Here is a 16,362-nt window from a genome sequence, read left to right as displayed (position 1 = left end):
TCTAAGTAAACAAGATGCAAAAACATGATAAACATCACATGCAATCAAATAATAATAGTGACATGATATGGCCAATATCACATAGCTCCTTTGATCTCCATCTTAGAGCTCCATGATCATCTTGTCACCGGCATGACACCATGATCTCCATCATCGTGTCTCCATGAAGTTGCTCGCCAACTATTACTTCTACTACTATGGCTAACGCGTTTAGCAATAAAGTAAAGTAATTTACATGGCGTTTCTCAATGACACGCAGGTCATACAAAAATAAAGACAACTCCTATGGCTCCTGCCGGTTGTCATACTCATCGACATGCAAGTCATGATTCCTATTACAATAGCATGAACAACTCATACATCACATATATATCATTCATCATTCATCACAACTTTAGCCATATCATATCACAAAGCACTTGCTGCAAAACCAAGTTAGACGTCCTCTAATGGTTGTTGCAAGTTTTACGTGGCTGAAGTAGGGTTCTAGCAAGAACGTTTTCTTACCTACGTGAAAGCCACAACGTGATTTGTCAACTTCTATTTACCCTTCATAAGGACCCTTTTCATCGAATCCGCTCCAACTAAAGTAGGAGAGACAGCCACCCGCCAGCCACCTTATGCAACTAGTGCATGTTAGTCGGTGGAACCGGTCTCACGTAAGCATACGTGTAAGGTTGGTCTGGGCCGCTTCATCCCACAATACCGTTGAAGCAAGATAAGACTAGTAGTGGCAAGAAAGTTGACAACATCTACGCCCACAACAAATTGTGTTCTACTCGCGCAAGAAGAACTACGCATAGACCTAGCTCATGATGCCACTGTTGGGGAACGTTGCAGAAAACAAAAATTTTCCTACGGTTTCACCAAGATCCATCTATGAGTTCATATAGCAACGAGTGATTGGATTGCATCTACATACCTTTGTAGATCACGCGCGGAAGCGTTCAAAGAACGGGGATGAGGAAGTCGTACACGACGTGATCCAAATCACCGAAGATCCTAGCGCCGAAAGGACGGCACCTCCGTGTTCAACACACGTACGGTCAGCGTAACGTATCCTTCTTCTTGATCCAGCAAGAGGGAAAGAGAGTTGAGGAAGATGACTCCAGCAGCAACACGACGGCGTGGTGGTGATGGAGCTGCAGTACTCCGTCAGGGCTTCGCCAAGCACTATGGAGGAGGAGGAGGTGTTGGAGAGGGAGAAGGAGGCAACCAAAGGCGTGGATGAAAAGCCCTCCTTCCCCCACTATATATAGGAGGGCCAAGGGGGGGCGCCGGCCCTAGGAGATTGGATCTCCTAGGGGGGGCGGCCAGGGCTGGAGTGGCCCCCAAGCCAAGGTGGGGCGCCCCCCCACCCCTAGGGTTTCAACCCTAGGCGCATGGGGTGGGCCTAGGGGGGCGCACCAGCCCACTATGGGCTGGTTCCCTCCCCACTTTAGCCCATGGGGCCCTCCGGGATGGGTGGCCCCACCCGGTGGACCCCCGGGACCCTTCCGGTGGTCCCGGTACAATACCGGTGACCCCGAAACTTGTCCCGATGGCCGAAACAGCACTTCCTATATATAATTCTTTACGTCCGAACCATTTCGGAACTCCTCGTGACGTCCGGGATCTCATCCAGGACTCCGAACAACATTCGGGTTACTGCATATACATATCCCTACAACCCTAGCGTCACCGAACCTTAAGTGTGTAGACCCTACGGGTTCGGGAGATATGTAGACATGACCGAGACGACTCTCCGGTCAATAACCAACAGCGGGATATGGATACCCATGTTGGCTCCCACATACTCCACGATGATCTCATCGGATGAACCACGATGTCGAGGATTCAAGCAACCCCGTATACAATTCCCTTTGTCAATCGATATGTTACTTGCCCGAGATTCGATCGTCGGTATCCCAATACCTCGTTCAATCTCGTTACCGGCAAGTCACTTTACTCGTACCATAATGCATGATCCCGTGACCAGACACTTGGTCACTCTGAGCTCATTATGATGATGCATTACCGAGTGGGCCCAGTGATACCTCTCCGTCATACGGAGTGACAAATCCCAGTCTTGATCCGTGTCAACCCAACAGACACTTTCGGAGATACCCGTAGTCTACCTTTATAGTCACCCAATTACGTTGTGATGTTTGGTATACCCAAAGCACTCCTACGGTATCCGGGAGTTACACGATCTCATGGTCTAAGGAAAAGATACTTGACATTGGAAAACTCTAGCAAACGAACTATACGATCTTTAAGCTATGTTTAGAATTGGGTCTTGTCCATCACATCATTCTCCTAATTATGTGATCTCGTTATCAATGACATCTAATGTCCATAGTCAGGAAACCATGACTATCTGTTGATCAACGAGCTAGTCAACTAGAGGCTTACTAGGGACATGTTGGTGTCTGTTATTCACACATGTATTACGATTTCCGGATAACACAATTATAGCATGAATAGAGACAATTATCATGAACAAGGAAATATAATAATAATGCTTTTATTATTGCCTCTAGGGCATATTTCCAACAATGTTTGCATAAAACATCAATTTTTCTCGTCGCAACGCACGGGCATATGTACTAGTAAACTACAAAGAACATAAGTTTTTTGCAGGGTGGTTTGATTTCTACTTGTATCCCAATAAATTAGTCGAGCGAGCTTGATAAAGCTAGACTAGATGCCTAGCATGGATCTTGTAAACTGTGCAATAGTTAATCGAGATACAGAGGCCGCGGTATTATTGCTATTTCTCTTTCCAGGAAAAAAAAGAAAAAAAAACTTTGGTTACTTTTGTGGAGCCATGCTTGCGCGTACTTCAGATTTCTTGAACTTAGCATCTTTTGGCGATAATTTTTTGTTCTTGTACTTGGGCTTACTGCATTGTTATGTTAGGAACATTGATTTTCTTTTGTAACTGAGCTTTGTATCTTCGGGAGCTAGAGCTTCTACTGAGTCAAGGCTGAGCCCACTAGAACTCGGTCAAGCTTAATTAGTTTGTTGACAGCCTGACCTTGTCGCTACCTTGTCGCGTCAGTTCGACCATTCCTTGTCAGAATCGGGAAAGCGAGACATTGTGGCATCTTCTACCTGGCGAGGTATCTAACTTGATGAGAAAATAGACCAAATCTTACATTCATAGTTTACCACATGGTATACCCAAAGTAAAACACATAGAACATACTCACACATCATCGCACGATTTACCCTATCCAACATCATGATATACAACACACAAACACATCAGAGTGGCTTGCTGGAAATCCAACGCCTAAGCATTGCGAGGCATCTCTCAGGTTGGTATGATGGTGCAGTGTGTCCACCACCCTATAAGCGTGATAATTGGTCAATGAGAACTGTCCAAACTAAATTGACCCATGATAAGCATGAATCTCATCAAGAGACATGTGCAATCCATATTTCCAAGAGAGTCTCCTAAGTGAAGGCAGAGATAGATATCTTATTACCTTTACGGTGGCGAACGTCATGTTATTTGTATATGCTATTGTGAATCTGCATATTTGTTATATTTCACATTGTAAGTGGAATTATCCAATGCAGTTTATATACGTTAATAATATAGAAACCAACATGAAGAATCCAATTCATCAAACGGTATTTAAATATAAATTCTCACCCAGCAGATTGTCCATCAAGATGCCAAGCCCTCCATTCATCTATAATGGAGAAGTTGAGTGATCTTACCCAAGACTGTGTACCCAAAAAAGGTACAACAGCATCATGGTCTCCACTGTAGAAGAAAGAGAGGTGAGCAGTTGGAAAACTATACTCCCTCCATTCCAAAATATAGTTTGTATTTTTGAAATTCAAGCTATATAAAAATTAACATCTACAATACCAAATAAATATCATTAAAAACATTGTGAAACATACTTTTATATTATATTATTTTATATTTGGTAGTATAATGTTAATATTTTTTCTAAAAAATTGGTCAACCTTTACAAGATTTGTCTTTTAAAATATCCATATGCACTATATTTTGGAGTGGAGATAGTATTCAACTCCATAGTTGCTGATGTACGACAGATCATCTTTTGTTCCGCTGTTGTACATTCAAATATAGTTAAAATACAGCCCTACAACCAGATGATAATTGTTGTAAGCTATCTGTATTTGTTTTTATGTAATAGTAATTACCTATATACCAAGGCACGATAACCTTTTGATGTAATATTACGATGGTACTTTATACTGCTCTCAATGTCATGGGTGAAAGGTAGGTCTTTTTCATGGCACCTCACCCATTCGCCCATGCTCCCCTAAGTTGTTGGCGCATAGTGATACAAAAGAAGAGTGTTAAACATCAGATGCCAATAGCAAGAGATAAATATCTTCTCGAGCAGAGATAGTAATCTAACCTCCTTGATTCCAAGGTTTTCCCGTGTGATGTTGTTGTTAGCCCAAACATATGCCAGGTAGGTAATATAGCCCTGTAGATGGGAGAAAAATAGGAAGTTGGTTGGGAAATAACTTTTGATGACTCACAACATCTTAGTAAGTGTTGGTTGCTTTGGAATACAAAGCGGGGGGAAACTCTTTTTCGGTAAGTGGAATAACTAATCTGCATAGCTGCGTTGTTTTTTGTCAGCACTGAAATGCCTGGTGTGTATATATATATATATATATATATATATATATATATATATATATATGTATGTATGTATGTATGTATGTATGTATGTATGAAATATTGTGTAGTGATGTTGTATATGCGTGTGAGATTCTGGTAGTGCAGCGGGCCTGCTTCTACTGCAATTTCGGGTGTATGGCTGGCTGAAATTAAGCAGTTTGCCCTTCCTGCTCAAACATCCGACACAGAAATTTATACCTTGTGGGATCTAGTATATAACAAACGGACTAATTTAGTTCTTGCTCATCAAGGATATGAACCTATGTTCTGAGATGTTTGGTGGTTAGGGTCATCGCAGTCAGACTTTTCTCCCATTGGGTACGGTGGTAAAAAGATTGTAAGGGATGAGATTTTCCATCCAATGATAGTTCTTCTTTTTTTCATCCAATGATAGTTCATTGTGTAGTTTAGAACCAACCAGCAGAGTAAGGCAAAGCTTTATTGCACTCATCCAATATCACGGCATAAAAACAAGTCAGCCGCATGCATAAACAATCTATCGAGTTGCCCGAGTATGAGTTCGATTGTGTGCACATATTAATATGATATCCGTACTAATAACGTGGTAATATATACTCTTGTGGGTTCAAAATGACAATCAATTCTTTTAAAAACCATGTACAGTAAATCATGGATATTTTCGTCATTTTACTAGACCTATATCTGCTCAGACTTTTTGCATTATTAGTAGTCATTTGCAATATATATTTTTCTCTTGTTCCCAACGTTTTAAAAAATGCACCTTCAAATTTATTTTAGCATACTAATTGTTATTCATCGTGATATCACTTATTCAGTAAAGGAGTTAATAAAGATGGATTTACATGGCAATCCACTTGAGGCCGAGGTGGTGGATGTTTCAGTGCTCCAGTTTCTTGTTGGAGGATCCTGCCATGTGTAGTCTTATCGTTTGGTGTGGGAGACAGATAATTGCACTTTTTATACAAAATTTGGGAGTTGTAAATTTCTTCAAGCAACTGCAGGGAAACATAAAAAAGAATCATGCATATATTCAGTCTATCATAATATTGTGATAGAAAAAGAATTGTAGAAACTCATCAATCTATGTTTATAATATATACATGAGTACGAATTTGGCAGCCAACAACGTGCACATGGAGAGCTTTGATAGATTAGGATGGAAGTCGTATGTAAGCAAAATAGTTATGATAGATTAGGACAGCGATAGATTAGGATGGAAGTCTTATGTAATCAAACATGCTAATGATAGATTAGAACGGTGACATATTAGGATGAAAGTCGTATGTAATCAGACATAGTTATGACATATTAGGATGGAAGTCGTATGTACGCATATAGTCTTTAAATGGAGTCTTTTTGACAGGCCAACGAACATACTAGATCAAGATATATTAGACGTAAAAATTCTTTGAAAATGAGGAATTGAGAAGGAGATACGATGGAGGGTTCATCTTCTTAGTATGTAGAACAATATATAAATAGTTGTATAAAAATCTGCAAATAAAATGTGTATTGCTGTTGGTTTCCAAATTGACTTGAGCAATCAAATTGATCAGCGCCGTTAATCGTAAGTTGAGTGAGTTGTATGCTTACCGCCTTGAGCCTGTCCATAGCTTGAGCGCAGATAACATTCTTGGGGTTGGGGTTGTCATAACGTTCCCCATGGCAGTGCTCCATTATTGTCTTATATCAGATCGATTGATCACATGCAAGCACATGGAAACTGAATTAACTAACTAATTAACCTCATACGGGGAATAATCTAAGCTTTATATTAGTAGTGAACTGCAGGTCAGCGCATAGGTGATTGAGCAAGAGTTGGGAGCTTGTGTAACTAATCACCTCATACAACTGATCGGAAATGACTCCTACTCCATGAAGATATGGCACTCTAGAATCGAGATCAATGGCCTCACCAGTAATCGGGTTGCCTACCAGATAGCCCTGAGAATATATGTTTTTGTCATAACAGAAGCTAGCTGTGGCCTGTGGCCAGACTAATTGTGATTTTGGCATTTAACATCAGTACAATAATTGTGATATATGTGTATACATAGTGTGTGAATGAATTTTAGAGTACTTACCTTGAGATTAATTGTCGGCTTCAGTCCTGCCTCAATATCTAAAAACAGACAAATATATTGCTTAGGTGTGATGGATAGACGTACTATATCCACCTTTCCAAAGTAAACACCTTGAACTTTCTTTCATGTGAATGTGAAAAAGAATTACGAGTTATATATGCTAGTAATAATGCAGCACCTTCTGAGATCTTCTGCGCGACGTTTGGTACGATCTTTCCGGCGTACGAGTCTCCCCCGACATAGAAATGATTTGAGAGGAAATCTGGATGCTCAGTGAACCACTTATCCAAAGATGAAGAAATGTTTTTATCAGAAAATTATGTTGACGATGAAGATATATACTCTACATTGCAAATCAATGTATAGCAAGCAGCTTCAGTTGAATTATTGCTACGTATTACCTTGGCGAGGAACGTTTTGAGCTGCAGCGAAGAGGAGACCTCTCCGACGTCGTACCCTCTGGGGTCCCGGGAGAAGGAGAAGCCGGCGCCGACGGGCGAGTCGACGAAGATGACGCTGGCGGCCTTGGTCCAGGAGTAGGGGTGGTAGTGCAGCCGCGGCACGGTCCCGGCCGCGCCGTCGTAGGGCTCGATCACGAACCTCAACGGGCCCATCTCGAAGAGCAGCGCGCTGAGCACGCTGCAGCGGTCGCCGCCGGTGAGCCAGAGGATGACCGGGTCGCGCCGCGGGTCGCCCTCCGACTCGATGAAGTAGTAGAAGAGCTCCGAGTCGTGCTCCTCGTCCACGGTCACGTACCTGCCAATATGATCGTTGATAGTAGTGTGTTAAAGAGCTCGAAGTTGAACTGGCCGCAGGTGAACAGACTGAATGCAATTTCGAGAAGGCACGGTTGGGTGGTGGTGGTACCCGGTCTCAAGGTGGAACGGGAGGGCGCCGTCGAAGCCCGGGAGGCTGGTGACCAGCGTCGTGGCCGCCTCGCCGGAGACGATGATCAAGCTGAGGAGGAGGAAGAGGAGCCGGGACAGCAGTTGCGCATCCATTGTTTGTCCGGTTAGCCGTTGAATTTCTGCCGGGCTGCCGTGCTCGACCGGACGTAACTGATAAAGAAGTGAGACGGCGTGCTGTCATGTCATGTGCCTATAGTTTACTGTCTCCTAGCTGCCGCAAGTGTATACAATGGGACTTGCTATTTGACTATATGTAGGTTGCCTGAAAATAAGGTTTGGACTCGGTCTTGCTTTTCGCCGTTGGATTGAAATCATAAACCCTGACCCTTTACTAGAGAACCTCTACCTCTCCTTCACCGATGACCAGTAGCGAATCTAGGATGAATTTGAAGGCCAGGCTCAACTTCAGTACACATGCTGAAACTGGGTTATGATGGGCTGAAACTGGGCTGAGATGGGCTGGGATAGGCTGGATTTTAATTTCGGAGGGCAGGTTTGAGCCCATCCAAGCCCGCCCCTTGGATTCGCCGCTGCCGATGACCCTGCGTCCGAAGAGATCTCGCCGAGTACTGGCCACGACACCCCGTCTCGAGCTCAAGCGATGTCAATAGGGATGTTGCGCTAGGCCACGTCGTGCCTCTTGTGTCGGGCTTGTTGCTCTGCATCTGCTCCCTTTCTTCTCCATTAAGATCTACTTGCATGAAATTTGAGTTCAAGCAACTTACAAATAAGCCATGTGGTATATATTCATCTCAAAGAAACAATAATACAACAATATCACTCATACAACGTATGTGTATCATTGTTTTTTCTGCTCGCGTGCGCCCAATTCACATTCTTTTTACCCATGAGTGACCATTTTGTTGGCTAGAACAGTAGGGTACCACCAGCAAGAAATTTTGCAGGGTACCCGGAGATTCATATAACCTAAATCCACATCGTTGGATGCATTGGCTCCAAACGGATGGCAAGCCGCTGATTTGATGAATTGCTAGGATCGGGCGTGTGATCGGACACAGATTTCCCTTTTGTTTCTGCAAAACTCCCCCTTTTTAACGTAATGCATGATAATAATAATGATACGATGATGAATGAATGAAAAGCTTTTTAAAATCATAAAGTACTACCTCTGTAACTTAATTGAGTATTAAGCAATACATGAACTTATACAAATAAAATGAGTGCATTATCCAGTGGGAGAAAAATGTTTGAAGCAACTGTCTAAATAGGTAACGAAGTTGTTGTTTCTTGGGGTTCATGGACAAATACCAAAAACAATGCAAAATATGCATCTCAATATTGTACCTACATGATTTTTCTCAAATCTCTCAATATAGGCGGACAAGGCATTAAGTACATGTGACTTTGTGATCCACCATAAGTGAAGTTCTTTATTTTACTTATTATTAGGATAGGATGACTAGGATGAAACTAAGCTTAGCAATCCCGCAATACCCATGACTAACATGCTATTAGGTGATTGATTTTTCGACACTTCTGCTGCAAATATTTAAGGTATGAACTCAAAAAATCTAAAAATAGTTTTCTAAATACTCACATATGCCATGAATCAAAGAGTTGGGAAATAATAGTGCGGGTTGGGAGTAATCTATTTCTTCGTAGAATTAGAAAATTTTATTTGTAAGTTGACAATGTTGAGCGTCCATTGTATATATGTATCTGACAAAATGAATGAAAGGAGTGGTTATAATTTTGGAAGTTGTATACTGATTGGTGGAATTGTATGTGTAGCTAAGCTACAAACATTTTTTGCAGTCGGAGCTGGAGACAAAGACGGGAGGAAAGAAATGAAACGAGAGGAAGAAAAGAAAAAAGGAGCAGTAGAAAGATAAGGCAAGGGAATACCAACGGACGATGGAGGTGCCGCCACCGCCACCGCCACCGCCCCCGCCCCCGCCCCGCACGACGGAGAAGGAGAGCAGAGCATGGCACTGGCGACGCAGCCGCTGCGGCTCCGCGTCGGCGTCGGAGCGGCCCCCGTGGCGTGCCGGCCTCCGAGCGCCAGCGTCCGGGCGCGCGGTGGCGGGAGGAGGAGGACGCGGTCTGTGGCGGCAGCGGCGGCCGAGGGGAGGGCGACAGTGAAGGGGGCGGCGGCGGCGGTGGTGCGGGAGTTCTACGAGGGCGTGAACCGGCGCGACCTGGCGGCGGTGGCGCCGCTGATCGCGGAGGGGTGCGTGTACGAGGACCTGGTGTTCCCGCGGCCCATGGTGGGGCGGGACCGGGTGGTGGGCTTCTTCGGCGAGTTCATGGGCTCCGTCAGCCCCGACCTCCGCTTCGTCATCGACGACATCTCCGGCGAGGATCCCTCCGCCGTCGGCGTCACCTGGCACCTCGGTACAGTACGCAGACCAAAAAAAAAATCCTTATTCTCTTCTTCCGGCTGTGCATCTCCGTCTGAGATGTCTGAATTTTGGTTTGGATTCAGAGTGGAAGGGGCGGCCGTTCCCGTTCAGCAGGGGCTGCAGCTTCTACCGCTGCGAGCCCCACCCGCAGCAGCCGGAGCAGATCCAGATCGTGTAAGCAAGCTCGTTCATTCATTCAGTGAATGACCAAATGTCCAAAGCGATTCCATTTCTGTATTCAGATTTGTGAGATTTGCGATCGCATCGCAGGTATGGCCGGGACTGCGTGGAGCCGGCGACCAAACCCGGTGAACTGGCGCTGGTACGTTGCATCATCAGCAAATGTTGCTTGCATCTGTAGCTGATGTATGATTATCCTGATGAATCCGGAACGGGTGCAGGTTGTCATCAGGGGAGTCACCTGGATTCTGGAGCGCTTCCCAAGCCTCGCCGACCGGCTCTGAATCGATCGATCCTCACGAAACGGATTGCAACTCTCTCATCTTGCCATGTCAGTCGTGCTCTTCGGTTCACAAACAAGAATTGCCTGTCTCCTTCAGTTCTCACTGTAAATAACGTGCAATGCACAGTTGGTGTTGTAAGTATAAAGCGTAGGCGGATCATCAAGCAAGTTTGTTTGGGTTTTCACTCCAAGCATGAATTTTTTATGATAATTAGAGAAAAGGATCTTTTGCCTAGATCAATGTGGTCATATCATATAGGACCATCTTCTAGTCCAAGAATGGTGCTCGGCTCAGATGAAGCTTACACATATGACTATAATAAGTATGAAGTCCTACTTTGTAAGCTGGAAGCACTATGGGAATTTGTGTAGATTATATGCATGAGTTTTTACCGAATCTTCAGTAGTCTGCGAATCAGACACAACTCTTTGCTTGGGGCTGCATGCGAGAGCTGGGCATTCGGTAAAATTCCTCCGCCACCAACTAAGGAACTGATCATTTTGAGGAAGCGAAGGTTTCGCTATATAAGTATCAAGCTCTAACAACACAAGATCTGAAGAGCCAGCAGCGCAGAGTATAAGATCCCAATGCTTCCTTGTGTGGATTCTAGGTTGTTAATTTGGGCGTATTCGATGAACAACTCCTGAAATACCTTCTTCACTTTACCAAGTTGAGATGTAGTATCGGTACCAAAGGTTGTTGGAGACGAAATTCTGGAAAGATATATTCCTTGAACTTTGGATCAGTAATGTTGGGAATTGACATTGACATCCACCTTAGTTCTATGTGCTTCTTGAATTTCTTTCTCGCGATTTGACCATGTTAAAACTATCATAATCGACTTTACATTCTTCTGTCTCTAAACTAAGTTTGACTTTTCAGACATTTGATGTGGATATTCTGGCCTAGAGATCACATTAATCGCTTCATGGAACACCTTTAGTTGTCTGCAAACCACTTCAACTCTTCCCCAATCCTAGAAGGGAATTGTCTTACTTCACACATCCTTGGTAGCAACCGTGATATCGTACAGCTCACATTCTTCTGTTGTAATAATCATATCCACATACAGAGCCACATGCCCATTTATTACATATCCATTTGTTATCCTTCTTTGCACTACAATCCATGCATATAGCCTTTACTCTATCGTACAGCTCACATTCTTCTTTTGTAACAATCATAATCATATCCACATAAAGAGTCACATGTCCATTTATTACATATCCATTTGTTATCCTTCTTTGCACTACAATCCATATAGCCTTTAACCTGCCGCACCTACTTGCATAACGAATTTTTTCAGAAACTTGTTGGGGCGGGTTCATCCTATGATTAAAGCAAACATTCATTTGGGAGGGTATGTCTTTCTATGGGCATTATGGAGGTGCCATAGGTTTCGATGGCGTTCCAATATTAGGTTACATGCATAGGCATGCATTCCTACTTTCACTGTTGTGGTATTCGATTCTATGATTATTATTATTTTTAGTAGGAGACATGACTAGTACTTTCAACAATTTAATACAAAATGGGTGTGTGTGTTGTAATGATGCAGAGGTCGGGGTGTTACCTCCTTTTTGAGAAAAATAAAAATAAAATAAAAGAGCAACATATTAAAAAGCAGAGGCCGGGGTGTTACCTCCGACATATTGAAGTTAAATGGAGACGAATCCCTCCTTTGATTGCATGTTGTTTAGGTAGAAGAAGAGATATCTATGCATTTCACATAGAACCGCAAACTCTATTCATTCACAGCTAAAGGATAAGGTTCATTCAATGTTGGTTCCATCATAATACCCACTTCATCTGTACGGCCTTTACATATAGTTTTAATCATAATATAACATACATAATTTTTGATTTCGTGTAGTATCACATAAAGACAATTATTGACCAGGTAGTTTAATCGACCAACCAAATAATTCAAATGTCGATCGTTAATGCTATGCACCGGTAGCTATCTTTAGACACACATGTAGACTCAAGTACTAAAATTTTAGCTTCACATACTGATGTAATGTCAAAGTGCAAACTTATTGTAAATTCGCAATAGAAATTTAGTTTTACGTATTAATCTAATATTGTATATAATTAATCAGTCAAATCATATTAGAATTACTAATTTCCAATTAAGTACAAATAAAAAATTATTTAACTTTGTATTAACTATTCGGCACATGATACATAACATATCACATTTTATGAAATTGGCCTCAAAGTCAGTCATGATAAACACCAATATTTACAATCTCTGATAATATATAATAATGTCATATGTGTTTATTTCCCCAGTATGAATAAACAAGAAAAATGATAATCACATTTTTGTTTGGATATAGAGTTTAGGCCCGTTGCATGGGATTTTTTTAAATACATTAAAAAATTACATTTTAGGAAAATCGTACCTTTTTAGGTTTATTAAGATAGTCTAGTATCACCTATTAACACAATTTGCCTCTAATCAAACATTATTTTGAATATCATTACAATAAATATTTTTACAAATACGATATAATAAAAATAATTAAATATTCTTTCTACGCAGTTGTGTGGGAGACTGACCTATTGAATACGAGTGAAATTTAATGTTGCTAATATACACCACGTGAGAATCTACACACACACGCGCTACACCAACTAATATTCATGTTTTTTGTGGGACACCATAGTACTGATTTGTTGACCTTTTTTACTTGAGAGTTAGTGTTTTTTTCTCACAATCAAGATACCTAGTCATTATTAAGATTTTGGGTGAATAAGTCATTAGACGGATCATAATTAACATAAACAATAAGGACTAGAAACACATTGCTTACAAACGAGACATGTACACAGAAGGGGGCACTCGGCTTTACAACTACGAACGTTATGCCTTGGTGTTACACTCTTGTTAGTGGTCACTACAACTCATGGCGACTTTCTACACATGGTAGCGTCCATGGTTCATGAGAAGCACATTTTTATTGAATAATGGAGAGATGTTGACACTACTGTCTATATTTGTATAATAATACCATTTGACAAGTGGTAGCGATCTAAAGCCTGCAACTAAGGATATCTTCTCTAGAATTATCTCCCAAAGCATCTATGTCTATTTCTACACATTCACCACAAAATTTCCCCAGCATCTTCCATGATAACTATCTAAATCTTGATTTTTTTAATTCTGAGTGGATATGTAGTGTCTTGACAATTTTTTAGTACATTGCTCGAGAGTGCTCACGTACTTTTCAACTCAAGAGCGCATGCATACCATACTATGTGAGAAACAAATCATATATAATTAAATTAGAGGACATCAACGGCATGCAAACTGTTTTGAACATTAAAAAATATATTACTTTCAAACCGAGCGTCCAATCAAATTCTGTTTTCCCCGCTGTGTTCCCATGAGGAGCTTATTCAAACTAGATTCCACATGGCATATATATCCAATAAATATTTTGAAAATCAACTTTGAGTCATGAAAACAAATTGATGGTACACATATGCTTTTCTAGCTCAGATCGATTTTCTAGCATAATGATAAGTCAATCATTGTTATTTATTATTCAACAGTGAGAATATGTATGTTTCTAAAAAAATATTGCTTGCATATCATTTATGATGCTTTTGTGTACTTTCTAGCACATGTGCTAGTTTCTTCAAAGAAACGTGATAACCCTTAAAGTTGTATAAATATTTTTGTTGTTTTGAAACTTGCTTTTGGCACATGCAATTCATAACAAATGATCAACCTACCGGTTTGTGAGAGAAAATCAGGTTTGTGTTGAACACATGGTTTTGACAGAGTAAGTTGCTTTTTAAATATATCCACCGAAATGTGTCCATGTGGGATCTAGTTTTGAAAGGTCTCATGATGACAAATGTTCAGAAATGCAAGGAAAGCATGTGGGAACTAGTTTTACTCCAAACAAATACTAAGTCATTGATACTCCCTTCGTCCAGGTTTATTAAGGCCCCTCACAATTTGAGGCAAAGTTTGATTTTAGCTTTGTGCAACATAGTATGAGTTTTTTTTGCGGGGGAATATACTATGAGTTATATGTACAAAATGATGTATTGTTGGAAATTTCTTTTGAATACAAATCCAATAATATTTTTTGACATATCATTTATATTTTATAAATCAAGTCTATGGTGAAAATTTAACCCAAAATGTAAGGAGGACTAATAAACCCGGACGGTGGGAGAATGTGCTAGAAAAGCAAGTTCATACAACAAACATGATTTTTGTGGCAAAAAGATGCTTTTCAGAAACATTTATCGAAACGTGGTCATGGGGATCTAGTTTCAAAGATCTCATCCCGATGAATACAATGATGAAAGCGGATTTTGATTTGAAATATAGTTGCATGGTGATGACCTCATTTTTTGTATTTACATTGTTTTTCCCTTTTTTTTCTAGTACACTGTTTGCTGAGAGGTGCACTTGTTGTTGGAAATATGCTCTATATGAAATAATAAATATGTTATTATTTGATTTTTTATGTTCATAATTAAGTTTATTTTTCTGTGCTAAAATTGCAATGGTTCATGAATATGAGATTCTAAGAAAACTTGTTTGCATGTGTGAAGATGTAAACACCGAACAAAACTATAGTCCGGCCTCTAAACTAGCTCATTTATTGTCGATGGTTCTGTTTTCCTAACCATGGGAATTGTTATTGTAACAAGGATGCTAGCAATAATAACAATACATTATAGAGTAACAATAGTATTGGATAGACCCAAACTTATGAAATACTGCGAGATCACGTCGTTAATATGTTGTTGGTGTTTTCATGATGTGCTAACACTTACTTAAGTCCTTAGACCATGAGAATCTCATTTAAATGGATATCAGATGGTTACTTTGGGGTTGTCAAAAGACACTCTATAACAAGGTGTTATAAAGTAGCTTTCGGGTATACCAAAAAGGATACCGTGGTGTTCGGTATGTCAAGATTGATATTTGCACCTTCGGCGATGGAGAGACACAGTCTGCGCCCACTCGATATTATGGTGTTCATCATCGTCTAGCCAGACATAGTGACTAAGGTGTTAGCCACGAGAATATCAGAATACGGGAATGTGTAAAGAGTACAATCCCGAAACGAGGATTACTAGGTATTATGATCAAAGTGTTGATCACAGAAATACCGAAAAGTCTTGTCAGTTTTTTAATGTATTGTAAAGTTAGGGAATGGTAATGATGATAGAAAGATTCGCTCAATAAAGATCTTGGTTGATGCGGGAATTATTATGGTGTCCAGATACCACTGGTAATTATTGTCCGGAAAGTGTTCCGAACATGTCCGCACATTGTCGGACCTGTAGGGTCAACACTTTTAGACTAGTGTTTTTCTAGAACAACTAGAAGATGAATGAGAAGGAAGAATTGGGCACCGGAAGTGTTCCGAGAGGTCCCAGTAATGTTCCGGTGATGCCGGAAATGTTCTAGATTTTATTTTTGCGGGATATGTTCTAGAAATGACTAGAAAGTTCTGAAACTTTTGGAAGGTCCTATTGGGTTGACCGAACGGGACAGGACGATTCTCTACACATTCAAACCGGATTCCCGTCCGTCCGCCTGCATCAACGCGAGCAGTCGGCACTCACTCGTCCATCAGCTTTCCTTTTTAGGCCCCTCCGCTTTCCCTTTTTTTAGGCCTCCTTTTTTTTGAGACAAACTAGGCCCCTCTGCTTGCTTTTTTTTAAGGGTAGGCCCCTCTGCTTGCTCTGCCAGCTCGCTCGTCTCCACCAGTCGTCCCTGGGCCGGGCCGGGCCGGGCCTGGACGACAAAGGAAAAAAAGAGAGGAGAGAGAAAGAGGGCTTGCTGCGCGCGTGCGGCCCATCGGGAGCTGATTAAGAAAGTAAACCCTCCTCGGTGGCTCGTCTCCCTCCTCTTATCCGCTG

General features: G+C 41.4%; 2 protein-coding genes across 3 annotated transcripts; one reads left to right on the top strand and one right to left on the bottom strand.

The window, feature by feature from the left end:
• Positions 1–3,069: 3,069 nt before the first annotated feature.
• On the bottom strand, positions 3,070–7,853 carry LOC125535228 (serine carboxypeptidase-like 7). 2 transcript variants are annotated; one of them, XM_048698282.2, is made up of 12 exons: positions 7,594–7,843; positions 7,128–7,482; positions 6,905–7,007; positions 6,727–6,764; positions 6,485–6,586; positions 6,236–6,325; positions 5,485–5,637; positions 4,389–4,460; positions 4,168–4,289; positions 3,644–3,757; positions 3,474–3,519; positions 3,071–3,333 (listed from the first exon to the last, which is right to left on the bottom strand). In XM_048698282.2, the coding sequence occupies exons 1-12, from the start codon at positions 7,725–7,727 to the stop codon at positions 3,250–3,252; spliced, it is 1,413 nt and encodes a 470-aa protein (XP_048554239.2). In that variant the 5' UTR covers positions 7,728–7,843; the 3' UTR covers positions 3,071–3,249. The 2 variants fall into 2 exon arrangements, with proteins under 2 accessions (XP_048554240.2, XP_048554239.2); XM_048698283.2 differs by lacking the exon at positions 5,485–5,637 and having other exon boundaries at positions 3,070–3,333; positions 7,594–7,853.
• Positions 7,854–9,491: 1,638 nt separating this feature from the next.
• LOC125535232 (uncharacterized) lies at positions 9,492–10,842 on the top strand. The gene is made up of 4 exons (XM_048698286.2): positions 9,492–9,989; positions 10,081–10,171; positions 10,268–10,319; positions 10,399–10,842. The coding sequence occupies exons 1-4, from the start codon at positions 9,581–9,583 to the stop codon at positions 10,459–10,461; spliced, it is 615 nt and encodes a 204-aa protein (XP_048554243.2). The 5' UTR covers positions 9,492–9,580; the 3' UTR covers positions 10,462–10,842.
• Positions 10,843–16,362: the final 5,520 nt, after the last annotated feature.

Source organism: Triticum urartu, chromosome 2A, assembly GCF_056163025.1.
Source record: "Triticum urartu cultivar PI428250 chromosome 2A, HENAU_Tu73, whole genome shotgun sequence".
Classification (NCBI taxonomy): domain Eukaryota; kingdom Viridiplantae; phylum Streptophyta; class Magnoliopsida; order Poales; family Poaceae; genus Triticum; species Triticum urartu.
This window is presented reverse-complemented; position numbering and strand designations above follow the sequence as displayed.